Raw genomic sequence first — 27,974 nt, 5'->3', positions numbered from 1 at the left:
TTTCATTGGCAGTAAGAGATGCATCATCAATAACTATGAATTTTCGAAACAATTCTACTATATTGATAGGGTTGTAGAGCTTCTCAAAGATTTTAGAAGACAGTTGGCATTTCTAGCTGTTTCCCAGCTCTCATAGCTTTGGTTGATGTGCATATGATCGCTAGGGATGAGTTCAGTTCATGAAGTGTTTATCAAACCCATCATACTGTTTCATTCCCCACGCTGGTCTGCCCTTGGTCCCCTGGAACACATTGTCCTCTCCTTCTCTTGACCAAGAGAATCCAGAGTATTAAAGTACTGGAGCCATAGTACTCCATTGAGCTCCTTCTTTGAACTACATTTCCCATGAGCTATTGCGGCCTGTTTAATTCCTCCCCTGATTGGATCCAATCTGCACTGCTGGGGGGGGGGGGGGGAGTGAGCAGGAGAGGGGATTTTACATGGAGCCAGATTCTAAGTTCCAGTGGAGAAGCAATAGAAGCCAGCTGCATACACCTCCTGCTGTATATAACGATCCCAGGAGTGGGGGTAGAAGGCAACTCACAGCCAGCAGGTGGGGGGGGGGGCATGAATGGTTGAGGATCGCACAGCTGGTGGCAGTACCCAGCTACACATACAGTGGGAGAGAGGGTCCTTTTTTATGAACACTAATCACACCAATCCTTTAAATGACATGCTTGGGAGGTGCTTTTAGGCTGTACATGCTGTTATGAAGCATTCTAGCTTTAACTACACTGTATTCTGGCATTAGATATTTTGCTTGTTTGATCTTTTTTTTCACATTATTGCTTAGAATAAATGCAGCAGCAACAGCCCAATCAGATTCATTATAACTTGGAAGAACTTTTTAGCCTACTAGGTAGATTTAAATAATTTGTATCCAGTGGTAATAGACCTGAATTGGTTGGTGAAAGCCACGACAAATCTAAAAGCTATAGAAAGGTTTGCCCTTACAAAAAGATAAAGCTGAAGCCCTCATCTTCATAGAAATTGGCCAGTGGCACAACCTTTTTAAATAGTAGCATTTGTGAACTTTTTTGAAGCAGCACACTGCATTATCTTAAAAGTATAATAAAATGCCAAATCAGAGTGCACAGAAATACTTGAAAACCACAACCTCACATTCCTGAACTCCCATACAATCCCAATTTTATCAATTATTCCCTAAAAATTCAAATTACAGTCTTCAGGTATGTAATTGGTAGAAACTAGCTAGCATCAGGACAATGGTGATGCTGGTAAAGAGGAGAAGTGTTGGGGGACTGGCAGTGAAGAGGAGGAGGGTTTGGTGCTGGTTGAAAGGAGGAGGGAACTTGAGGTGGCATCAAGGGGAGGGTGCTAAAACTGCTTCACTCTGATAAGGCAATACAAAGAAACTCTTTGCTGAATTTCTTGATGGTGGCTGTATCCCCTGCACTAGAATCATAGCTCCAGGGGAAGACCTAAGGCCATAGGCTGCCTGTCCTTCCTCAACACAGGAAAATCAGGCAGTAATGAACATAGGAGATAAATCGTGATAGCGATTAAGTGGAGGAGAAGTTTGGGGTGCTGGCAATAAGAAGAAGGACATTTCACAGTGTCACCGTCCATGCTTGGGCTCAAAATGACCCGCTTTGAGAATTTTGTGCAAATAAACTATTTACTGTATTTCCAGATGGATGGTGACTGGATCTCTGTAGGTATAACTGCAGAGGAAAACCTAAGGGCACAAACTGGCAAACCTTCAACAAGGTGGCTTTGATTTGACACTTGCTTATCCCTACATCTGTCTTAGATGCCATTAACTTTAGAAAATCACCTTTATTAAAAAAAACTAAGTTAGGAGTGAAAAAGTGAAAGGCAGAAGTTCTGAATACCGGGAGTCATTTTTATGCTTTCTTAACAGTATTTTGTGTTTTTGATTTATTTTTTTACATTTATATTTTCATTGTAAGGCTGTCCCTGCACTGTTGGAATAAGTATGGGCAGGTACAACAATGCAACCTATCTATTAACTTTAAAAAAATGTTCTAGGCTTATAGCACAACTCGTTGCTATGGAAAAATTAAAAAATGGGTTCATTGCAAGATAAGGCCTTCAGCTCAGACTGGTCTCTCAGAAGTGATGTGGGCTGCAAGGAGTTCTCTTGCTGTTATTTGCACATGGTTGATCTATAACAGCTTTTCAATTTGGCCACAACTGCATTCCTGGGCTCTTCAGACAATGTGAAGAGTACTGATAGTAAAATGGAAAGGGTATTGACATTTCAAAGAAGCTGAAAGTCCCACTCAAGGACTCCAATGAAACAGAGTAAGAAATAATACTTAACACAAACAAACAAAATTGTAAAGCAGATTAGTGAGAAATATGTCTTATTGCAGCCATCAAAAACGATTTAGCTAGTACTGAAAGGTGATTGCAGCCGTATTAGTGCACTTGCGACAATAAAAAAAAGTATCACGTCAGTACTCAATTGTTTCTGTCGCTAGTACTGAAAAAAATTATGCACAGTGATTCAATAACAATCAAATTGTATATGATTTAATAGCAGCCAATCAAGAAGATAACTAAAGTACAAAAATATCAGCTGAGGTGAAAACTACTGCAAAGCTTCCTATAGTAAATGAACACATCTTGCAAATTGAGAACAGAAGATTGGTGATTTATATATGAAGCTGATATCTGCAATGTATCTCTTAGGTTATCAAGCATCCTTCTGGAGTTTTGGAGATTCAAATGAAGAAACGAGGTTTTACTATGCAACCAGGACAGTATATTTTTCTTCAATGTCCTTCTGTATCACACTTAGAGTGGCATCCATTTACACTAACATCAGCTCCTGAAGAGCCATTTTTCAGTGTACATGTGAGAGCTGTTGGAGACTGGACACAAAACCTTATCACGGAGTGCGTAGCAAAAAGAAATATCCACCAGAACACTTGGCAGCTGCCTAGGTTTGTTATTTTCTCATAATTTATAATCTGGCTACACGGTATATATATTCTGTCAATTTTCATACTTTTTTGCTCTTGCTAACACTTTTATAGTAGCCGTATGACTGATTGTTATCTTTCTTTTTCAATTCCAAACACAAAACAAAAATATGTCATTTGAGATAAGGTATGGCCAAAAAGAACCAAAATGCCCTTTGTTCTGTCCTTGCTTCACGTTTCCCTGTGTGTAATTTGGCATGCAGCTAAACCCTCCTATTCTGCAATAACTATATGTTTTCACCTCACAGAGTGAGGTGAAACTATTAAGAAAAAAAAAACAAGAAGTACATATATTTAATTTAAGACAATACAGAAAACACAATGAATAGTTAGGCTTTAACTATAAGAAAGTACCAGTCTACAAGCGATGCTGCATTTAGGGGATGCAAAGAGATGCAAGTTCCAGTCCAAAATGTGCTCAGATAACTGGTTCCTTCTATTCCAGTCTCTAAGATGGAATCTGGGTTGAACTAAGCTGTATCTGAGCACCACAAATTAAAAATGACATTTAATTCACTTTTTATATCCAAACCAAAGCATCTATGTCTCCATGCTTTACTTTGTTGAGGAATCACTTTGACCCCCCCCCCCCCTTTCTTGCTGTGTCCATCTTGAGTAAGAGCTTGTTTAGCATTTACTTCCTGGAATCCATCTGCCCTTTGCTCAGACATGCAGGCAGAAGAGCATGCTTAACTCAGAAACTAGGAAAAGTGATGTAACATTCTTTTGCTTCCTCTGTGTGATGAGACACCGACTATAAAAACACCATCCTTTATAGGTGCAATGCCAACAAAAACTAAATTAGGCAGTTGCCCCTTAAAGTGCAAACTACCACTCACAACATGTAAAAATGAAATAAAGGTAGGAGCTCGTCATAACTCAATAAATAATTCCGTGCAGTAATAAAGAGAAATAAATACCAACATGCAAACAAAATAAACAGTGCTAATCAATGTCCATGAGTAAATTCACAATTTCACCAATGCTCCACCACCGTGCCCAGAAAAAATGCACACTCACCAAATAGTATCGGCCAACAAAGTAGCCAACAAGCATAAATGATCTTATATATATCAGGTTAGATGTCCACTGTCTCCTTCCCAGGACTATAAATCCCATCCACTTCATATGCCATTAGTCATTCTCCTCCATAATAACATATCTCAGAAAAAAGTCCAAAAAGAGTGGTCATATCGCAGTAACTTTTATTACAATTGGAGAATAAAATGCATTTACATGGTAAGAGTGCCGAAGGGGGGCATCAACACATTTAGCTCACTAGGGGGATCTTTTCACACCACCACTCTTGTTTGTGGTCAGCATGCGTTCCAGCAAACTGGATGTGATGTCAGGGGACAAAACCGGACGTGACGATGCAGGTAAGACCTCCATTTTCCCGCATATTTATATGGTGTGTAAAGACTCTATAATTGGTTTGATTAAATGTCAATCAAAACCGAAAAAAATCAAATGGGAAAAATCTTGAAAGTTACTGCCAACAGCAGACAACTGTGGCAAGGACTGTTCATAAACTGCATTCCATACCAAACCTGAGAATGGTTGTTTATATTAAAAGAGCAGCTATTTACTTCACATAGAGGACACTGCTCAGAGCAACCACTCAGCTGATCAGTAATTACATCTGATTGGAAGGTGAACCTTTTCACAAGTTTCTAAAAAAACCCTTTTTTAGAATCTTGTGAGAAGGTTCACTTGGACAAGAGTGTCAGTGTGAAGAGATCCCCCTAGTGAGCTAAATGTGTTGGTGCCCCCCTTTGGCACCCTTACCATGTAAGTGTTATAGATCGCTTTTTTATTCTCCAATTTTAATAAAAGCTACTGTACTATGAGCACTCTTCTTGGGATTTCTTTCTGAGATATGTTATTATGAAGCAGAATGACTAATGGCATATGAAGTGGATGGGATTTAAAATCCTGGGAAGAAGAGAGTGGACATCTAACCCGAAATATAGAAGATAAATTACGCAGCACAGTGGCTAAATGGTTAGCACTTCTGCCTGGCAGTACTAGGGTTGCTGGTTCTAAACCCAACACCACCTCCCTGGAGTTTGTATGTTCTCTCTATGCCTGCATAGGTTTCTTCCAGGTACTCCAGTTTCCTCCCACACTCCAAAAACATGTTGGTAGGTTAATTGGCTCCTATCTAAAATTGGCCCTAGTATGTGTATGTATGAATGTAAGTTAGGAATCTTAGATTGTACACCCCTTAAGGGTTAAGGACTGATGTGAATGTATAATATATATGTAAAGCACTGTGTAAATTGATGGTGCTATATAAGTACCTGTAATAAAATAATAATGCTCATTGGCTACTGTGTTGGCCGATACCATTTGGTGAGTGTGCATTTTTTCTGAGCACAGTGGTGGAGCACTGGCAAAATTATGAAGAGGATTTGGCTATGCTAATAGACACATGGTGTGTGAGGATCTTCTATGAACACTTGAATGTACTCATAGACATTGATTAGTACTATTTACTGTTTATTTTATATGATGAGACACCTATCTGACAGGTGGGAAGCCTCACTTTTGTCATTCACTGCATGTGAATGCTAGTAATACAGAGTCATGTCAGAGCTTACTGAGCTTCAAAGAGGGCAAATTGTTGGTTCTCGGTTAACTGGTGACTCTGTGACTGAAGTTGCCAATATAATTGCCGTGTTACGAGGTACAGTATCAAAGGTTATGACGGCACATACAGTTTCCTGGAAAACATCGTCTGTTAAGCATCAGTGCAGTCGACATGGTCAACTGACCAAAATGAGACAAAGAGACGTTGCACAGGATTGTGACCCGGAATAAGAAAACAACTCCTGCGAAAGTGACTACAGAGGTCAATCTCATCTCCCTAACCTGGGCACAGACAGATCTAATCCACTCTATCTAAAAAAAAGGTTTGCCTTTAGTTACACTCTAATGTGTGTTTAATAAATACATCAGGCCCTTTGTCCCTGTTCAAAATGTGCCTCCTTTGTCTGCACCTGATCTTTAATTCTCAGCTTTCTGCTGAGCTAACAGATGTGATAGACACAGGTAGATGTGGGACGGACTTGAAAACCAGACAAGAATCATAGGTAACCCAGGATAACGTATTCTCTCCATACTTAGTTGTTCCCTGGATGTATACCGTCAAAGTGAGGAATAGGAAAGCTGCAACTGCTAACCTCTCTTTGACTTCATTGTTTTAGGTAATTAACCTGGAGCAAGTGAAAAAATAAAGAATTTTGTCTTTTCTACTACTTCAATGTGCTACATTACTGTTCCATGTCTATGATTAAGAGTTATTAAAACCAGACACAGCCAGACAGTGTTTTCTATAGAAGATGAGCAATGGGAGCATTCACAGTATAATAATACTGAATGAGACCCTTTCCGTATCTCAAGCTAGGAAGCAAGGATAGCAGAATCTGACGTAAGAAACAGAACACCCAAGATATCAGAGAATACATTAGACACTGAAGCAGAAATCTTCTAGACCAGCAATGATCAAGTCCAGAGAGGGTCTGTGCATTTCATAAAATCCGGTAAACTGTGTACTTGCTGTGCGGTATAGTGCGCTCTATTAAAAAAAAAAAGTAATGTCCATTTTTCTGGCTATTGAGGTGCATTGGCAGCATGGTAGCCCATTGCAAATGAATGGGCTGCGTTAATGCAATGCAACTTAACGTGCAAAATACTGGAAATTAACATGCTTGTGGTAACACACCACAATGGATGCAAAGGTCTAAAGGGGCCCTTAAACCCGGTCATATTTTTTCCAGGAAGACCAACAATACTGCAGTTATAGACTGTGATATAGCTCCACCTAAAAAAATTAAAAATGACATTGCAGTACAGCTCAGTGTATTAACCTGGGTTCTTTAAATCTGCAAAGTCTAGATCAGACTTCAACTAGAGCAGATCAGTCTGCTTATTTCTAGCCCATTAAATGATGACCTACATTACTTTTAGATATGAATTTTACATTTTATTTTATTTTGCATTGCAAACCTTCACATTCTCTAACTTGCATTGACATTTTTTTTTATTGCAGACTGGCTGTTGATGGACCCTATGGATCAGCAACAACTAATGTTTTTAACTTTAAAGTCAGCGTGTGCATTGCAGCTGGGATTGGAGTGACACCGTTTGCATCAGTGCTGAAATCTATTTGGTATGATTCCTGTGATCCAAACAGAACAATGAAATTAGAAAAGGTATAAACCATGCTGACAAGTTCATCCAAGTAACCACTTTATTTGAATTTGAGAACTGAGATTGGAGCAGAGTCACAGTCCCTGTTGCACTCTTGTATGGTGGTAATTACCAAGATTGTTTGTCAGCACTACTGACATCCATACAAATTTGAGAAATCAATTTTATTTTTTATTTCCCAGAGTGTCACCAGGAAGATACCTGTGAAAAATGTCCTGTAGGTACCTGCTCTTGAAACTAATCTTTTGTCAGTGTAGCACTACTCTCTTAGGAATCACTGAATTTTTGGGTCCCCCTATAGTACTGCACAGCCAGGCAACACACATTTTCTTCAGACCTTGCACACTGGAGACAGTACACAGTCCTTGAGCTTGTTTTTTTTTGTTTTATTAAGGGGTATTGAACTTGGATAGGGTTTAAGGGTGTATGGGATGTCCAAGGAACTGTGAGCTTGAGAACAAATCTCCTTAGAAATTATTAGAGATGAGCGAATTATTAAAAAATTCGATTCGGCTGATTCGGCGAATTCGCGGAATAAATTTGATTCGAGTCGAATATATTCGCTGCGAATTTAACTTATAAAAAGGGTGTTTCTAGGCTTCAGAGAGCCTTTATATTAGTGCAGAACACTGTACCTTTAATTTAAATGCCCTTGGAGTCTGCTGGGGAAGAGAAATAATACTGTCAGTCAGTATGACATGCAGATGAGTGCCGTCGATCTTAGAATCACCGCACACTTCACTCATTTGGGCAGTCACGGGGCCAAAACCAGAGTGTGGAGCCACAGTGTGGCGGTGGAGGCAGCAGCAATGGGAGGCCATACAGCACCCTATGACAAAATGGAACCCACCAGCAGTGTGTGAGGAGACCTGAAAGTGGCACATGGCAGAGTGTGGCGATGGAGACAGCAGCAATGGGAGGCCGTACAGGGACCCATGACACACTCTGGACCTGGCAGCAGCATGAGGAGGCGGTACAGGGGCCCATGACAGATTACGGGCCTGGCAGCAGCATGAGGAGTCGGTACGGGGGCCCATGGCAGATTACGGGCCTGGCAGCAGCAATGGGAGCCATACAGCACCCTATGACAAAATGGAACCCACCAGCAGTGTGAAGAGACCTGAAAGTGGCACATGGCAGAGTGTGGCGATGGAGACAGCAGCAATGGGAGGCCGTACAGGGACGCATGACACACTCTGGACCTGGCAGCAGCATGAGGAGGCGGTACAGGGGCCCATGACAGATTACGGGCCTGGCAGCAGCATGAGGAGTTGGTACGGGGGCCCATGGCAGATTACGGGCCTGGCAGCAGCAATGGGAGGCCGTACAGGGACCCATGACACACTCTGGACCTGGCAGCAGCATGAGGAGGCGGTACAGGGGCCCATGACAGATTACGGGCCTGGCAGCAGCATGAGGAGTCGGTACGGGGGCCCATGGCAGATTACAGGCCTGGCAGCAGCAATGGGAGGCCCGTAATCTGCCAGCACCCTATGACAAAATGGAACCCACCAGCATTGTGAGGAGACCTGAAAGTGGCACATGGCAGAGTGTGGCGATGGAGACAGCAGCAATGGGAGGCCGTACAGGGACCCATGACACACTCTGGACCTGGCAGCAGCATGAGGAGGCGGTACAGGGTCCCATGACAGATTACGGGCCTGGCAGCAGCATGAGGAGTCGGTACGGGGGCCCATGGCAGATTACGGGCCTGTCAGCAGCAATGGGAGGCCGTACAGGGACCCATGACACACTCTGGACCTGGCAGCAGCATGAGGAGGCGGTACAGGGGCCCATGACAGATTACGGGCCTGGCAGCAGCATGAGGAGTCGGTACGGGGGCCCATGGCAGATTACGGGCCTGGCAGCAGCAATGGGAGGCCCGTAATCTGCCAGCACCCTATGACAAAATGGAACCCACCAGCAGTGTGAGGAGACCTGAAAGTGGCACATGGCAGAGTGTGGCGATGGAGACAGCAGCAATGGGAGGCCGTACAGGGACCCATGACACACTCTGGACCTGGCAGCAGCATGAGGAGGCGGTACAGGGGCCCATGACAGATTACGGGCCTGGCAGCAGCATGAGGAGTCGGTACGGGGGCCCATGGCAGATTACGGGCCTGGCAGCAGCAATGGGAGGCCCGTAATCTGCCAGCACCCTATGACAAAATGGAACCCACCAGCAGTGTGAGGAGACCTGAAAGTGGCACATGGCAGAGTGTGGTGATGGAGACAGCAGCAATGGGAGGCCGTACAGGGACCCATGACACACTCTGGACCTGGCAGCAGCATGAGGAGGCGGTACAGGGGCCCATGACAGATTACGGGCCTGGCAGCAGCATGAGGAGTCGGTACGGGGGCCCATGGCAGATTACGGGCCTGGCAGCAGCAATGGGAGGCCCGTAATCTGCCAGCACCCTATGACAAAATGGAACCCACCAGCAGTGTGAGGAGACCTGAAAGTGGCACATGGCAGAGTGTGGTGATGGAGACAGCAGCAATGGGAGGCCGTACAGGGACCCATGACACACTCTGGACCTGGCAGCAGCATGAGGAGGCAGTACAGGGGCCCATGACAGATTACGGGCCTGGCAGCAGCATGAGGAGTCGGTACGGGGGCCCATGGCAGATTACGGGCCTGGCAGCAGCAATGGGAGGCCCGTAATCTGCCAGCACCCTATGACAAAATGGAACCCACCAGCAGTGTGAGGAGACCTGAAAGTGGCACATGGCAGAGTGTGGCGATGGAGACAGCAGCAATGGGAGGCCGTACAGGGACTCATGACACACTCTGGACCTGGCAGCAGCAAGAGGAGGCGGTACAGGGGCCCATGGCAGAGTGGCGAAGCGTAAGCAGCTTAAATTGAAGGCCATACAGAGGCCTATGTTAAAAATAATAACATGTTTGGGGCATGATTCATGGCGGATTTAGTCAGTTGTGTCAGGAACTGGTGGTTTGAAATCCAGACTAATCCACGCCTGATTCATTTTCACAAACGTGAGTCTCTCCACACTTTGGGTGGACAGTCGTGTCTTCCGCGGAGTTACAATACCTCCTGCCGCACTAAACACGCGCTCCGATGCCACGCTACTGGCCGGGCATGACAGCCTTTCAAGGGCAAATTCAGCTAGTTGGGGCCAAAGGTCAAGTTTCGTTGCCCAGTAGTCAAGGGGATTGTCTACCTCGGTTGGCAGGGTGCTGTCCAAGTAGGCCCAAGCCTGTTGTTTGAGGTCCTGCTCCAGGTCCACCTGATGCTGCTGCTGCTGCGGCTGGTTAGTAGTTTCCTCACTGCGCTGGTGAAGAAAGCTACTCATCATCGACTGCAGACTGAGGCAGCCGCTGCTGGTGGAGCTGCCACTGCTCCTACCACCCCACCCCTCCCCTGCTGCCATGGCAGCGGAACGCGAGCGCACAGGGCCCACAGTGTCTGAGGATGGACGTTGGCGCAGAAAGGCAGAGACCAACTGACTACATAGGTGGTTTTTATAGTACGTTATTTTGGCCTCCCTCTCAGCAGGTGTGAAAAAGGCCACCATTTTTGAACGGTAGCGAGGGTCCAACAAGGTGGACAGCCAAAAGTCATCCCTCTGTCTGATGGTTATTATTCGGCTGTCGCTACGCAAGCAACCGAGCATGCTATGGGCCATTTGTGCCAAGGAATGCGAGGGACTCCCTGCCTCCATCTCCACAGCATACTGCCACGGTGCGTCTGGGTCCTCTGTCTCCTCCTCCTCCTCTACCAGATGCTCCTGCTCCTCCACTCCTGTCCGCTGAGTGGAAAAACCACCCATTTCACTCAATAATTCCTGAGCACCAATGTCCTCCTCTACCTCCTCCTCTTCTTCCTGTCCTGCCCCCACAGGGGTCAAGTGGTGTTGAGATCTGTGCGCCACGTCTACCGCACCCTGACCAGCCATTGTTAACAGCATTTGTTCAAGGACGTGCAACAGAGGAATGACGTCGTTCATCCCATAGTCCTGCCGACTCACGAATAGCGTGGCCTCCTCAAAGGGCCTGAGCAAGCGGCAGGTGTCACGCATGAGCTGCCAATGGCTGACATCTAAGTTACACAGGGGAGTACCTTTATCCGCTTGTAACATCAGGAAATCGGTGATGGCCTTTCGCTGTTCGTAAAGGCGGTCTAACATATGTAGGGTTGAATTCCACCTTGTTGCAACGTCGCAGATCAGGCGATGCTGTGGAATTCCGTTCTGCCACTGCAGCTCAAGGAGGGTGTGCTTTGCGGTGTAGGAATGGCTGAAATGCATGCAAAGTTTACGTGACATTTTAAGGATGTCTTGCAGTGGGATGGTGGATTTTAGGAACCGCTTGACAACCAGATTGAACACGTGAGCCATGCATGGCGCATGGCACAACCTTCCTTGACGCAGAGCAGACACCATGTTCTTTCCGTTGTCAGTCAACATGGTTCCGATTTTCAGTTTGCGCGGAGACAGCCATCTGTCGATTTCTCTGTTCATTACACTCAGAAGTTCCTCCCCTGTGTGACTACGTTCGCCAAGGCATACCAGGTGCAGCACAGCGTGACACCGTTGCGCCCTGCACATGTGATATGCCGGTCGGGTAATGGGACTTGGCACGGGGGTGGCGGCTGAGGACACGGCGGAAGAAGAGGTGGTAGAGGCGGACATCTTTGCTGGACCAAGGACGTGCAAACGTGGAGGCAAAAGCGGCGTGACCTGTCCAAGTTGCTGGTGCGGCTGTGCCGGCACCACGTTCACCCAGTGGGCCGTAAATGACATGTACTGTCCCTGACCGTAGTTACAGCTCCACACGTCGGCGCTGCCGTGCACTTTGGCAGAGACCGACATGCTCAAAGACTGGCCCACCATCTCTTCTACATGTGAATGCAGGGCTGGCACTGCCAGGGCTGGCGAAGAAATGTCGGCTTGGCACTCTCCACTGCGGCTCGGCACAAGCCATCATTTCTCGGAAAGGTGCTGAGTCCACCACTTGGAAAGGGAGGGACTGCAGCACCAGCAACTTGGACAGGGGGACGTTCAGCTTCTGCACCGTCGGGTGCGTGCTCGCAAACTGTTGTCTCTTGGAAACGGATTCCAAGAAAGACTGCTGACGGAATCCGTGAAGAGGAGTAGCAGGAGAAGGAGCATCTGAACGAGCGGAAGATGCCAACGAGCGACAACTCCCCTCAGCAGAGGTGTTGGAGCCTTGACTGGCTGATAGAGGGCGATTGACGTCGGGTGACGGAGCAAGTAATGGAGCGGGTGATGGAGCGGGGGCTGGGGCAGGCAGAACCGCCGTATCTTTATCACGGTTTTCCCAGGCCACCGAATGGCGACGCTGCATATGCTGACGCAACGCTGTAGTCCCAACATGGGCCCCCTGGCCACGCTTGACTTTCTGGCCACATAGTCGACATACGGCTACGTTTACTTCCTCGGGCGGCTTGACGAAAAATTGCCACACTGCCGAGTAGGAAACTTTGCCCCCGCTTCTCCTCACTGGCTGACTGCTACTTCCTCCGTGCACACCGGCACCACTACTGGCCGTGGTGGTAGGCTGCAGTGGAGCTGGTGCTCTACTCCGTGGCCGTTTGCCTCCACTGACACTGCTGCGACCCTGCTGCCTCCTGGGCAACCCACCGACTGTTTTGCTCGCTGCCAAGCTGGCACCCTCTTCTCCTGATGATGCGGAAGCAATAGCCTGATGACGACGAGGCTGCCAAGTGCGATCAGCCTCATCATCATCAATTAGGGTCTCCGCCTCACTACTAGCCCCCTCGGCTGCGTGTGGGTCAGGAGACAGACCTGTCTCTAGACCGGCTACCGAGCCACTCTCCTCGCCAGTACTTCTTCGCCTGGCTGCTGAAGAGGCGGATGTCTCCCCCCGTTCCTGACCGCCCTCTGTTAGCTCTTCCTCACTGTACAGTGGGGCTGAGCCCACAGCATGCGATACTTCGCTTGGTGAGGGAACACCAAAGGACAGGGGCAGGTAGAGGACACGTGATTTCAGTGGGCTTGCTCCCGGGCCATGCCAACTAACGGTTGTGTCTGACGTACCCACCGACCGTTGGCTGTAGGTGTCAGAGGTGACCTGGGAGGAGGAAGACGACCGAGCCAACCAATCGATGACGGCAGGGTTGTCGGTGGAGACACGACCGCTGGATGACACCGGGAGCACTGGCCTCTGGCTGCGACTAGTGCTGCCTCGACCCCTTCCTCTGCTGCCACGTCTGCTCGCTCCTGAAACATTGCCTCCTCTGCCACTCCTCTGCGTGTTGTCTGACATACTCTTTAATTCAACGATTCTGTGTCCCTGAGTAACGATTCTGTGTCCCTGAGTAACAATTCTGTGTCCCTGAGTAACGATTCTGTGTCCCTCAGTAACGATTCTGTGTCCCTGAGTAACAATTCTGTGTCCCTCAGTAACGATTCTGTGTCCCTGAGTAACGATTCTGTGTCCCTGAGTAATGATTCTGTGTCCCTGAGTAACGATTCTGTGTCCCTGAGTAACGATTCTGTGTCCCTCAGTAACGATTCTGTGTCCCTCAGTAACGATTCTGTGTCCCTGAGTAACAATTCTGTGTCCCTGAGTAACGATTCTGTGTCCCTGAGTAACGATTCTGTGTCCCTCAGTAACGATTCTGTGTCCCTGAGTAACAATTCTGTGTCCCTGAGTAACAATTCTGTGTCCCTGAGTAACGATTCTGTGTCCCTCAGTAACAATTCTGTGTCCCTGAGTAACAATTCTGTGTCCCTGAGTAACAATTCTGTGTCCCTGAGTAACGATTCTGTGTCCCTCAGTAACAATTCTGTGTCCCTGAGTAACAATTCTGTGTCTGTCCCTGAGTAACATTTCTGTGTCCCTGAGTAACAATTCTGTGTCCCTGAGTAACGATTCTGTATCCCTCAGTAACAATTCTGTGTCCCTGAGTAACAATTCTGTGTCCCTGAGTAACAATTCTGTGTCTGTCCCTGAGTAACAATTCTGTGTCCCTGAGTAACAATTCTGTGTCCCTGAGTAACGATTCTGTGTCCCTCAGTAACAATTCTGTGTCCCTGAGTAACAATTCTGTGTCTGTCCCTGAGTAACGATTCTGTGTCCCTGAGTAACAATTCTGTGTCCCTGAGTAACAATTCTGTGTCCCTGAGTAACGATTCTGTGTCCCTAAGTAACGATTCTGTGTCCCTAAGTAACGATTCTGTGGCCCTAAAGTCTCTGAGGCCCTAACTCTGTCCCTAATACAGAGAGGTCTGTCTCTCTTGAATGACCGGAGGCTAATGGAGAATTCTAAGATGGCCGCGATTTATAGCTCCACCATTACACAGTGCTGGCTGGCTGGCTGCTGATTGGCTAATGCGATCACATGTCATGAATGAATGCATTATGGGTCAGCGCGCCTTGTCTGCACGCCTTCCCAGAGATCCCCGCTCTGTCGCCACACATGTCGCCGCCATTTTTGGGAAAATTCGATTCGCGCATCCGAAGTTTGCTAATTTTCGGATTCGGCGCGAATCGAATATTTCCTAATCTTCTAAACGAATTCCACTTCGTCATGTTCGATTCGCTCATCTGTAGAAATTATGTACAAGTCCATAGATAGTCTTTCCTTGAATGGCTCTTCAGCCCTTCTGGTGTAACTCCCCAGGCCTCAGATGAATCCTCCTCTTCACCCAGCTGCCTGAGGGAATACTTGAGGAAGGGGACCCAGAAACTGCCACTGTATTAGAGCAGCCCCTGACAAGGAGCTAGTTGTGTTTGCCATTTGACTGCCCTCTCCACTTACCCAGCCCAGGGGGTGCAGGATTACTCACTCAGTCATCTCCTGTAAGCATGTAGGTTGGTGGATGACTTCTGGCCTTACACTGGGCTGGCTCCTTCCCTGCTTCCCAGGCTGTCCTCTCTCGGGATGGTTGAGGCTGAGTGATCCTCTTTCCCAGCTCCTGTCTGCAGGTGGGCCCCTCCCTGGGTCCTCTCCCAGGCTCCACACTCCAGCCTTCTCACATCATCTTTTACCCGACACTGACCACTTCCTGCTGATCAGGCTCCAGCATACATAAAGACTATCCCATCTCCATGCCAAGCTTCCTGCCTGGGGATTGGTCGGGATCCTCTAAGTATGCAGATCAGCCCCTCCTCACCCCCGACTACTGAGTTCTAGAGACTTCTCCAATTTTCTAGATCAGGGTGGGGTATCATTGTGCTGATCTACAGAGCCTCTCAGCCCTGACCCAAATTTGACTTCTCTGACTATCACCCAGGATGCTACTCAGCCTTCTATCTAAAAAATAATTAGCTAGCTCCCCCTAGCTAATTAGGAGGGTGCTACATCAGTGAAGAAGCTCACAAAACAAGGCAATGTAGTGACCTTCCAAGGTGACAATTGTTCCATCACAAAAGGGGATATCTTACTTGCAAAGGTTAAAATTACAGATGAACTGTATCAGCTGAACTGCAATGAGGTGGTAAATACTGCCAAGGTGGAAAAACATTCAAACTGCATTCACACATGCCACAGATGACTTGAACACATTAGTACTGATATAATAAAGAAATTAACTGAGAATGACTTTGCAAGTGGAATAAAAATTAGTCCATGTGATCAAACAATGAAATGCACCAGCTGTATAAAAGGAACAACAACAAAAAAAGCAAAGAATTAGCATTCAGGCATTCCGAAAAGTCAGTTTATGAGAGTAAGGCGCAATTGTACAGATATGGACACTTACCTCACTAAGGCCAATATTTTCAGCAACAGGTTCATTGAGAAAGGTTATGATGAGAATGCTTTAAAAGCAGAAATACAAAATGTAGCCAACATGAATCGGGAAGATATGCTCACTGGTCCACCAAAACCGAAGGACAACAAGTTCTGTCCTTTTATTTTGTCCTTTTCAATCCAGCATATGATGATCAGTAAAATCATTAAGAAGAACTGGAACATTCTAAAGGCAGACCCTGTACTTTCCAAAGTCTTGCCAGACAGGCCCGAGATTGTTTTTAGAAAGGCACAAACACTTAGGAATAGGATCTCACCTAATGTGATTGACCCTCCCTCCCAACCCAGCTTTTTCTCACATTTTAAAGGTTTTTATCCGTGCTAAAAATGTCAAATCTGCCGTCATACTTCTATGTCTAAGAAAATGATAGATACTTTCACCTCTTCGGTCACTGGGAAATCTTATAAGATTCCTATGTTCATTACTTGTAACACTATACATGTGGTATATCTGCTGGAATGCCCGTGTCACAAACAATATATTGGCTGGACAACCAGGAGATTAAGGGATAGGCTCCGTGAGCATGTTTATAATATTAAGAAAGGCTTTAAGGAACATCCCCTATCTAAACACTTCAGGTGTGTACATCACAGAGATCCTTCTTCCCTGAAATTCCAAGGCATAGATTTGATACGACAACATTGGCGAGGTTCCAATAAAACCAGACAAATATCCCAACTGGAGACGAAATGGATATACAAAATCAAATCTTTGACCCCAACAGGCCACAACGTTGACATTGACAGCAACTGCTTTATAGATAACAGTTGATGCCAGATGACAATCTAATGCTGACTATCTACACTGTGTATATCCACTTTCCCCCTTTCTTTAAGTATGTTGTTTTAATCATGGAGAATATTAATATTTGGGAGAATTACATGACATTGAAACCATATCTTTAGGTCTATATATATATTGCACTTTATATGCTGGGTTGTAACAGCCTGTTTATGATTTTATGTAATGTATTTTATATGGGAGTTCATAATGGTTTATGTGTATATGTCGTTTTCAGTGTAACAATGTATTGAGATTTATGTACGAGTTATATTGCATTTACATGTATGAGTATATGGGTAATGCCCATGCATACATGTATTAAAGAGGGCATCCATGTGCCTCATTATATAATTCTCAATACTATATGTATATTAGTTCACTATTTGAACCATTAGAAGGCACTACACATTTTACTAATGGTTCGAAATACGCCGGTGGTTTAACGTTTATAAGGTTGTATATGTGATGTTTTATATTATTTTATATTATGATATGTGTCCTATTTTACTATTGCATGTATTTACATTGTGATATGTTTATTAAGTTATTGGAAGTAATCTTCCTAAGATTTAAATCTTTTTAATTTTTAATATTTAACATTTTAGTGCCCATTAATATATTTTGCTCAATTTATTGGTAGTGACATTTGTATGACAATTTAAGTGTGGTCAATTTAGATCTGTACCATTGCCTGTAAGGATATGGCGATCGTGCTTTTGTATGCACGTACGGTGCATGAGTATTGACCTTGTGTCGATCTATTAGAAAATGGTGGGTGCAGTACTACGCACACGCCCTCATATAATCTACAGACGCATTGAGATAATAGATTGATCTATAAGAAAATGGCGCCCGTGCTCTTGCGCGTGCGCACATTCGCGATCACCGGTAAGATGGTGCCAGCTAATTTCCTGCGCCGATTAATATTCATTATGGGAACAGATTGGTCTACAAGAAAATGGTGCAGACGCTCTTGCGAATGCGCACACGCGCGAGCGCCGACAAGATGGCGCTGGCTAATTTTCGCGCGTGACAGCAATCTATATAAGAGCACACTTAGACGTCTGGCGATTATGGCAGCACCCCTTATGAGGACGTATTCGCATACTAAATGCGTCAGGGAGGAGCCCATACACGCCGTGACGTCACGCCGCCGGATCAGGGAGGTTCGGTGGCCATTTTCCAACTCCAGCTTACATTTAGCAGTACTGCTTCAATTTATCTGCATGATACCTAGGATTTATCCACTTTATTTTATTCTGTACGTGTAATACATAATATTTTAACTTCATTATTCACAATAAATATTATGGAATACTACACTATGGGAATCCATCTTCTTTGCTCTGTGCCGAGCAATTAAATCCATCTAGGACCCCAGGTGCACCACCAGGATCGCAGGAGGGAACCAGTGACTAGACCCCACTGCAGTTCACCTGTTCCAGGACGTCTAGGAGGGATCCATTCACCAACTGGAGTCACAGAGAAGAGGATTCTGCTCCAGGCTGTACCCTCAAGGGAACCCCTGCTCGTGGTTCATTTGATCTTTGTGCATTAAGATTGCGCTTCCGGTGAGTGGCAATCTTTCTATATTCACCTTGATCGTACGCCACCGGATTTCAAGATCTATATATACATGGGGAGATATTTATATTGGTCCATCGTTCACCAGTGGGGTTAATCACTACCACCTGATTTGCTATTCTGGACAATATATTGTTTATTGTATTTGAATCTTATTTATGAATGGTTCATTATTTCTACATCATATTGGTGATTGTTTGTTTAGTGCTGCACTACGTTTATGATTGAAAGAAACAGCTGAGCTGAAAACCTCTGGACTTAATTTATTCAGATCTTTGTGGTCCAATGGAAAAATTGACTCGAGGAAAGAGGTATTTTCTACACTATATCTGTTACACAACAAAATTGAAATACCAGAGAAACTTGAACAGTATTTGGCTCAAGTAAGCAACAAGTTTGGAAAAATGCCGAGTGTATTGTGCACAGACAATGGGACTGAATATACAGGTGATAAAACAGGCGATTCTCAGAAAGCATGGCACAATATTTCAAACTATTGTATCATACTACCCAAAACAAAACAAGGTTGCAGAAAGAATGAACACTATGTGAGAGTGGAAGAACCATGCTGTTTGATCCAGATATACCAACCACATACTGGGGGAGGCAATTATGACCGCACTCTATCTCCAAAATCGACTACCAGGAAAATCAACTGAGAAAACTCCATATGAACTGTGGAATATAAAAGTCCTGAATCTGAACCATCTAAACATTTTTGGAAGCAAAGCCTATGTGCATATTCCAAAAGAAAAACTTATAAAATGGAATGCTCACGCAAAGGAATGTATACTTGAGTACAGTGATTCCCAAAAGAGATACAAAACTCTACACCAGGACACACACAAGGTAACCATCAGTAGAAGTGTATTTGTCGATTAAACTTCAGTGTGATCACAATTTCATGAACAAACACAAACGCTTAAAACTGAAGGAAATTCCACATCAGTGTCACATGAAGATAAGCAACAAAGTGACACAGAAACAGAAGTTACTGCAGACAATCCAAACATTGTAAAAGAAGAAACCAGGCCACAAGAGGCTTCAATCTGGAAATCCACCAGAAGCATTAGAGGCATCCAAAATCTGTCCTATGTTGCTCGTGTAGCATTAAAACTAGAGCCAGATTCATGGGATGAGATGCAAAGACTTCCAACCCCGGAGAAACAAAAGTGAAACAGAGCATTTGGCAAAACTGCTTACAATAATCAGACTTATAGAACTGAGATCCAAATTGGGACTAAAATAAGGAGTAGTTGTTGAGTGGGGGAGTTAGAATACATTGTTCATGTATTTTGTGCAACAACTACATTAGCCAGTAGTGGGGCAGTGTTTATAAGTTTGTAGCTGCATCTGTGATAAAACTTTGCTTTTTCTCTATAATAAAGTTCCTGTTTCCTGTTCACAGAGAAGCAGTAAATAAACACATGCGGACTGTGCACTGTCTGTTCTGTAGGACTGTTCTGTAGGACTGTATACAGAATCTCTAATAGGTATAACCCCTGTCAGCTTTTTGACATCTGGATCCAATTGGGGTGATTTAACTTCACTTTCTGTCCTGAAACTGTGTGCAGGCATCCTATGTTACTCTATGGGGACAAAGCAGTTGTACGCACATAGCCTTAGGTCATAATTTAACAGGCATGTGGGTGCAGGTGTACAGCCCCGAACACAGACAGTGTGCATCCAGAGCTATTCACCCATGCCTGCACACCTGCCAAATTAGATCCTGTGGCTGTGTTCGTACAGCCACTGCATACCCTTAGAGTAACAGGCGGCTCCAGTTACAATCCACACATTCACATGGCCAGACTACCTGTGTAAATTAATTCTTAAGACTCATTCACATGTAAGGTTGGGGGGTAAAAATCTCATGGTTGAGCTACACTTTACCCCCTACCAACCACTACCCCCTTTATTAGAGGCGGTGGCTAGGGGTGTACCCATGCCATGACCATAATGCTATGCTTTTGCCATAGCAGACGTTATACCCCTGTTGAACAAGTAATTCAATTACCCATTCAAGTAAATAGTGGGGTTAAAGCAGGTGGTGAGGAGGCAAAATGCCTCCTTACCACCTGTCAAGTCCTTCATTTTTTTAAATTATTTTTTAGAATTTAAATTTTTTTTAAATTTTTTAAGAATTTTATTTATTTATTTTTGCATTTTTTAACTGCCCTGTTGGGGGGCCTTGGTGAAATATCAGGGGTCTAAACAGATTGAGAGAGGATAAGATGGAAATATTTAGAGGAAAGTGGAGTAGGTGGTATGATTGTAAAACATCGGGACAATATTTAAAAATGAGGGGTGATTTGGTAGTAGAGTTGGAGAATCAAAATGGTTAAACGGATCTATAGAAATGGGTTGGCTAACACGAGGGGTAAGAGAAGTAATGTTTGAAATGGGCAAGGGCTTTTTGGTTTTTTTTTTAGGGGGAGGGTAGTAGGGTCTGGGGGGGGGGGTGTAAATGGGGGTAAAGAGGGTGTATTTGATGTGATAAAGTTATATTATTGTTATTTGTATTGTGTTTTTGTCGTTTCTAAAGAAAATTAATAAAAGATATAATATAAAAAATAAATAAATAAACAGATTGAGAGAGGAACTGAGGACATAAATTCATCAGCCCCTTTCTCTGCAGCTTCAGCTTCACAGATGAATGAATAGACTTTGAGGCTTCCTGTTCATTCATAAACTGTGTGATGAATGGACACAGGAGCAATTGGTACCAATTGCTCACTGTATCCATTCAGGAAAGAAAGGGGTCGGTAAATATGACATATTCCCCCACTCTCCATCCTTAAACAAAAGGGATAGGAGGGAAGCTGGCAAAGCTGTGGGGGAAAGGGCAAACAGGAGGGCCTGGACATCAATCCCGCTGCAGGCAGGCAATGGGAGGGAGAAGAGGAGAAACCAGCAGCCCTACAGGGTGAGTCTGAAGAGAATTGGTGTCTGCAATCAAGCAGTAGAGCTGATCTACCATGCTCAGCAGGTTCCCTGGCATCGTTTTGGAGCTGTTGGGTCTTGGGCCCGGTACAATAGGGCTGGCTGTACTGCCTTATCAACCACTCTGCCTAAGGGTATGGAAAGTTTAAATTGTGTATATTGTTTTAGGTATAAATATAATATATACTGTATCTGTTCACCGTTCAGTTTTTTTTCTCTTTATTTTCCAGGGATAACTGTGAATGATACTTGTCCTTTTATTTTTAGGTGTATTTTTATTGGCTTTGCCGTGATACTTATGCTTTTGAATGGTTTGCTGACCTGCTTCAGTCTTTAGAGGAGCGAATGTCAGAACAAGGCAAATTCAATTTCCTTAGTTATCATCTTTTCCTCACTGGCTGGGATGATAATCAGGTAAAACATTTGTGTCACTGTCTATTTATTTTTGTGAAAAAAAAAAACTGAATAAAAAGATACACAAAATGAAAACAAAAACAAAAAAGGATAGAAAATGTTTTTTTTATATTGTTTTTTTCTTTGTAATTTGATGTTATTTGCCTTTATTGCGCATGAAGAAATAATAAGATAACATATTGGAAGAAACAAAACACAAAATACAATAAAAAGTTTAAAAAGAACACAAAAAAAACCTCTAGAAACCCATTAAAGCCCAATTCTACCCTTAAAACCAACCAATGAAAATCACAAATACCAGATTTTAAAATTGTGACCAAAATTTGAGTGAAGTAAAAATGGAATTTTTCCATCCTTAATTAGGAGAGAGGGAGACTGCTGCTTCAGTGGTGTGGTGTTGAGTACTCTCAGCAGCATCTATATTTTACTGTATAGGACTAAGAAAATACTTTTCACTGTGGGGAAAAGATGGCATTCTGTACATTGTTCTCTTGCGCCATACTTCCAATCTATTTACACAATTTTGACTTTTTTCACTCTGGCAAAAACCATTAGTGATTTTCCTAGTCTATCATTTTCTCACTCACTGGGCTAGTAGCCCTTTGGCCAAACTCTCAGCCTAGGAGACTATTCTTTGTTTGCTTGCTGTCTGCAAATACACAGCACATATTCCTCAAGAAGAGATTTAATATGGTACATACATATATTTAACTAGCAAAAAATTGATCCATTGAGTATAAAAATAAAAATAAAGGCGAGTTAATAAACAAGAATTCCCTATAGCCCTGGCACTAATTCATACATTTGTACCTCCTTCATTCCCTTGGCTGGTTGCCTGCACAACACATTTTATTTACTATTCATTACCACGAGAATAACCCAGGCTATTAACTTATAATGATACTAATATAAATACTTTGGCAAGCTCTGAACATTAAGATGTTGGTGAGAAAAAAAAAGTGGTAGCTGTGAGCTGAATGCAGATAATTCCAATTCGCGGGCAATCCACTTCTTGGGAAGTTTAATCTTCTACAATGTGTGTATATAATATTTTAGTTCATTATTAAAGTATTTTGAATTGAAAGTTCTGTTGTTATCATATGTCTATTTTAGGTTAAGCATATAATTCTTCACTATGATAGTGAACTAGACGTGATTACTGGCTTAAGACATAAAACAAATTATGGAAGACCCAACTGGCATAAAGAATTCAGGTGTATAGCAGACAAGCATCCAAGGTAAATCATATTTTGTCATTTTATATAGGTATACAGTATATTTTAGTTTTTCTTTGCCAGGATCGCTGTCACAGTGTAGTACTTTGCATACATTTAGGGGACACAAAAATGTAACAAACCAAATCAATTTATTTAGATGTTTAGTTTTAAAAACAGGGGAAAAGTCGCTTTAAAGTGCATGTATAGATTTTTTTTAGTTTTGGATAGAGTAGGGAACATTTCAAACTTCTGGCAGATTATCTTCTGTCTGTAAGATTGGGGAAATTTCACTCACTTCCTGTCCCAAAGACACAACAGGAAGGTAATAGAAATCTCCCAAAGGGAGTAGAATTCCTCTTTTAGGCTTGCCAAACACATTGATTGATCAAATTTAAATTAGTGTGGGCCACTCCAGGACCTTAATGTACTTCTTCATGAGCTACTCCTTTGTTGCCTTGGCTATGTGTTTTGGGTCGTTGTCATGCTGGAACACCCATCCACGACCCATTTCCAATGCCCTGACTGAGGGAAAAAGGTTCTCACCCAAGATTTTATGGTACATTGCCCCGTCCATTGTCCCTTTGATGCGGTGCAGTTGTCCTGTCACCTTAGCAGAAAAACACCCCCAAACCAGAATGTTTCCACCACCATGTTTGACAGTTGGGATGTTGTTCTTGGGGTCATAGGCAACATTCCTCCTCCTCCAAACACGGCAGTTGAGTTCAGTTGATGCCAAAGAGCTCAATTTTGGTCTCATCTGACCACAACACTTTCAAATAGTTCTCCTCTGCATCATTTAGATGTTCAGTGGCAAACTTCAGACGGGCCTGGACATGTGCTTTCTTGAGCAGAGGGACCTTGTGGGTACTGAAGGATTTCAATCTTTGTCAGCATAGTGTGTTACCAATTGTTTTCTTGGTGAATGTGGTCCCAGCTGCCTGGAGATCATTGACAAGATCCTTACGTGTAGTTCTGGGATGATTCCTCACTGTTCTCATGATCATTGACACTCCACGAGGTGAGATTTTGCATGGTGCACCAGACCTAGGGAGACTGACAGTTGTTTTGTGTTTCTTCCATTTGCGAATGATTGCACCAACTGTTGTCACCTTCTCACCAAGCTGCTTGGCAATAGTTTTGTAGCCCAGTCCAGCCTTGTGTAGGTCTACAATCTTGTCCCTGAAATCCTTGAACAGCTCTTTGGTCTTTGCTATGGTGGAGAGTTTGGAATCTGATTGTTTGATTGCTCCTGTGGACAGGTGTCTTTTATGCAGCTAACAAAATGTGATTAGCAGCACTCCCTTTAAAAGACTGCTTCTAATCCCAGCTTGTTACCTGTATGAAAGACACTTAGTAGCCAGAAATTCTGCTGAATGGTAGGGGATCAAATACTTATTTCCCTTGTGAACATGCAAATCAGTGCATAATTTGTTAGACATGCATTTCTTTTGAATTCTTTGTTGCTATTCTGTCTCTAAGTGTTGCAATACTCCTACCATTCGATTTTTAGACTGATCATTTCTTTGTGAGTGGGCAACATTCAAAATCAGCAGGGGATCAAATACTTATTTCCTTCACTGTATATAGCGCCAACAGTTTGCTCATCGCTTTACAATATAACGGGAGACAATATAGCAACTATACAGTTCAATACAAGAGGGATAGGAGGGCCCTGCTCCTTGGAGCCTTCAATCTAAGAGGGAGGGGGAAATTCAGATTAAATATTTTAAAATTTTGGAGAAACAAAAACAGTTAATTTCATTTATTCTTGATGTGATACTATTTTTTAAATACATTATGTACAGTACACACCTATCAACAGCCTTGTAGAGCACATTTCCCACTATCCTCTTTAGTTATGGCTTTATGTACAATAGTAGAGTACTGGGTACAATTTAGCATCTGCATGCTCATGGAAAACAACTGTACCAGTTACTGATATCCAGAGGCTGACTGACCATTTGGAAACTTGGGCACTGCCCGAGGGCCCGGGGTCAGTAGGGGGCCCCATGAGATGCCCCTGGTACCTTTTTCATAGGCTTTTTTGAGTTTGGGCAAAGACACAGGGGCCCCATGATCCCCTATTGCCCAGGGGCCCCATGAGTTGTCAGTCCGCCCCCGCTGATATCTTCAACAGATAAACTACTTTTTACATTTTTCCTTTTGGAGGTAATTTTAAAGCTCTTACATCATTGGTTGTTAATGATGTTTGGTATATGTATTATTACCATACTATTACCTATACATATTATACAGCATATGTGTGCATGCATAGGTGTACAAATGACAAGTACATATAGTACATAGAGTGACCCTACCCATATGGAAGAAAAATATATCTGAAATATATTTTAAAAATGTTATTCCCAAATATATTGACATATATTTGAAATGCTACAATTGCGGCCATATTCAATATATTTATATAAATATATACATATTTATTTATTGAAATATATTTTTAAATATATTGAATATGGCCAAAATTGTATATATATACTACATGTTGAAATGTGTTTTTTATATATTACAAAATATATGAAAAATATTTTTTAAAATTTATTTTTTTTAAATATATTCTTCAGATTTTTTTTAACATAAAAAAAGTAATTTTAACATATATTTTTACATATATTTGTAAATGCATTCCAAAAATGTAGATCTGTATTTTTATATTTGAAATTTATTTTTAAAAATATATTTCATATATTTTGTAATAAATATTTTAAAATTTTACGCATTTCAACATGCAGTATATATATATATATATATATTTATTGAAATATATTGAATATGGCCAAAATTGTAGCATTTCAAATATATGTCAATATATTTGGGAAGTATATTTTTAACATATATTTCAAATATATTTTTCTTCCATGTGGGTATACTGAAGAGTATGGAATCTGTCACACATAGATATGGATATATCCAGAACACATTTGAATTTTGTCAATAACCTGAGGTGATTGTAGCCGTATTAGTGCATTTGCGACAGAAATAATTTAGTACTGTCCGTGATTTTTTTTTTATTTGCACTAACAATTTTGAGGACAAGCTTTCGGGGAGTGTCCCCTTCTTCAAGGTCCAAGCAGTACTATACAAATCACAAAGTTTAGCAGAATGTTAGAAGAGATGAAAAAAAAAAAGAGGCTAGGGATAAGACACAGCAAAAGCAAAGGGGGGGGGGGGGGATACAACACTCACACAGAGCTAGAAGGGATAAGAAAAATAATCAGATTTACAACCCATCATAACAGAGGGTGGAACTCTGAAAGAAATATTCCAGCAACCCCCAATACTGGCCTTCAGACAACCCCCCAACCTCAGAAATAAACTAATCAGTAGGAAACTTCCTTCTGATTATGATGTCACAAATAATGGAAGCAAACCCTGCAATAAAAAACGCTGCAAACTGTGCACCCAAATCAATCCATCAAAAGTGTCAGACACTCAAAAGGGATCTTCAATATTTCCGGATCATACAACTGCACCTCTAGTAATGTTGTGTACCTTATCCAGTGCAGAAAATGTAACAAAGGATCTTATGTTGGCGAAACAGGACAGAAGTTGCAAACAAGGATGAATTTGCAGAGACATACCATCAAGGAACATAAAGAAGATGACTTCTGCACATCTGTGGGACACCATTTCGCACAACCAGACCACACAATGGGAGACCTCAATATTTTAGTTCTTAAAGGAAATTTAAAATCCATTCAGGAAAGAAAAACTTTTGAACTAAGAATGATAATTCTATTTGACACAAGAGATAACGGCCTGAATTTGGACATGGGATTCCTCAACCATTATCCGACAGTTTTATGACTATCAGCCCAAGCTTGACTCCCTCTGTGTGAGTGTTGTTTCCCCCCCCCTCCTTTGCTTTTGCTGTGTCTTATCCCTAGCCTCTTTTTTTTTTTTTTCATCTCTTCTAACATTCTGCTAAACTTTGTGATTTGTATAGTACTGCTTGGACCTTGAAGAAGGGGACACTCCCCGAAAGCTTGTCCTCAAAATGGTATGTTAGTGCAAATAAAAAAAGTATCACGAACAGTACTCAATTGTTTTTGTCAATAACCTCTTACTTTATCTAAATAGTAAAGAGTGAATATTATTTTTTTTTTCTTGACGATTCCTTACAAACTCAGAAAATATATAGAAATTTATGGGCATGCATTAGGATTCAATAGTTAGATTATTGGCAGTAAAAATCATCTGTGATAAACATAAGATTTGAATTGCTTAGTTGTTTTGACCAAACTTGGGATTTAAGTAATAGATTTCAAGCAAATAATTACAAAACGTATATAGCAATAAACAGTAAATTTACAATTGTTTCCATGTATTCATTAATAGTCTGTTATTAGTTTACTATTGCTTTGTTAATTATTATTACACTTAAATCTACACTTTTTTTTTCTATTAGTGACAACATTGGAGTTTTCTACTGTGGCCCAAAGTCTCTCTCCAAAATCCTCAATAATATGTGTCGTTTACATTCATCATCCGATCCCAGAGGAGTCCATTTCCATTTCAGTAAGGAAAGCTTCTAATGTGCCAGAGCACCGAGACTCACTAGAATCCCCTGAATGCTTTGTGAATGGGATGAATATGTGCAGTATATGGTTTGGTCCCATTTTTCTGTGAAAGCCATCAATAGATCTTGTTACCACCCTAAAATGCTTAAATGGCCTAAAGATCACCTGATCATTCAAAGGGCAACTTGAACCAATATTAACACTAGAACTGTAAACTGATTTCATAATCCACTTTAGCAAAATAAATATTTCACTAGAATACGGACTGATATGACTATTAATTATTACATAGTAATTGACTAATATTGATTTTTATGATATGACATGATTATTATATCTGATTAATCTTTTTTTTTTGGTTGAAAGCCATAATATTTTAGGGCACATATTGTACATGTGCCATGGCACACAGACTCATGGGTCTCCAACGGCCACGGGGGGAGCATACAGGTGTCCATGGCATGCAGGAGATGGATATGAGCGGCAGCCAGATGGCACATAGAGGAACCAATGACTGCACGGTCCTGTACATGCTGCCTGAC

At 42.8% G+C, this 27,974-nt stretch overlaps 1 protein-coding gene across 1 annotated transcript in view; it reads left to right on the top strand.

Moving 5' to 3' along the window:
- NOX3 (NADPH oxidase 3) overlaps positions 1-27,691 on the top strand; it is a 44,710-nt gene extending 17,019 nt beyond the window's left edge. The window contains exons 6-10 of the mRNA XM_089669820.1: positions 2,680-2,933; positions 7,027-7,189; positions 21,528-21,674; positions 22,788-22,912; positions 27,321-27,691. Coding sequence (XP_089525946.1) covers positions 2,680-2,933; positions 7,027-7,189; positions 21,528-21,674; positions 22,788-22,912; positions 27,321-27,447 — 816 coding nt within the window. The 3' untranslated portion in view covers positions 27,448-27,691. The remainder of the gene's footprint in view (positions 1-2,679; positions 2,934-7,026; positions 7,190-21,527; positions 21,675-22,787; positions 22,913-27,320) is intronic.
- The last annotated feature ends 283 nt before the right edge of the window (positions 27,692-27,974 follow it).

Source organism: Staurois parvus, unplaced genomic scaffold (genome assembly GCF_062004578.1).
Source record: "Staurois parvus isolate SC_StPar_1 unplaced genomic scaffold, SC_StPar_1.0 ptg000081l, whole genome shotgun sequence".
NCBI lineage: Eukaryota > Metazoa > Chordata > Amphibia > Anura > Ranidae > Staurois > Staurois parvus.
Note: the sequence above shows the minus strand (reverse complement) of the source record. Positions and strands in the feature narration are given on the sequence as shown.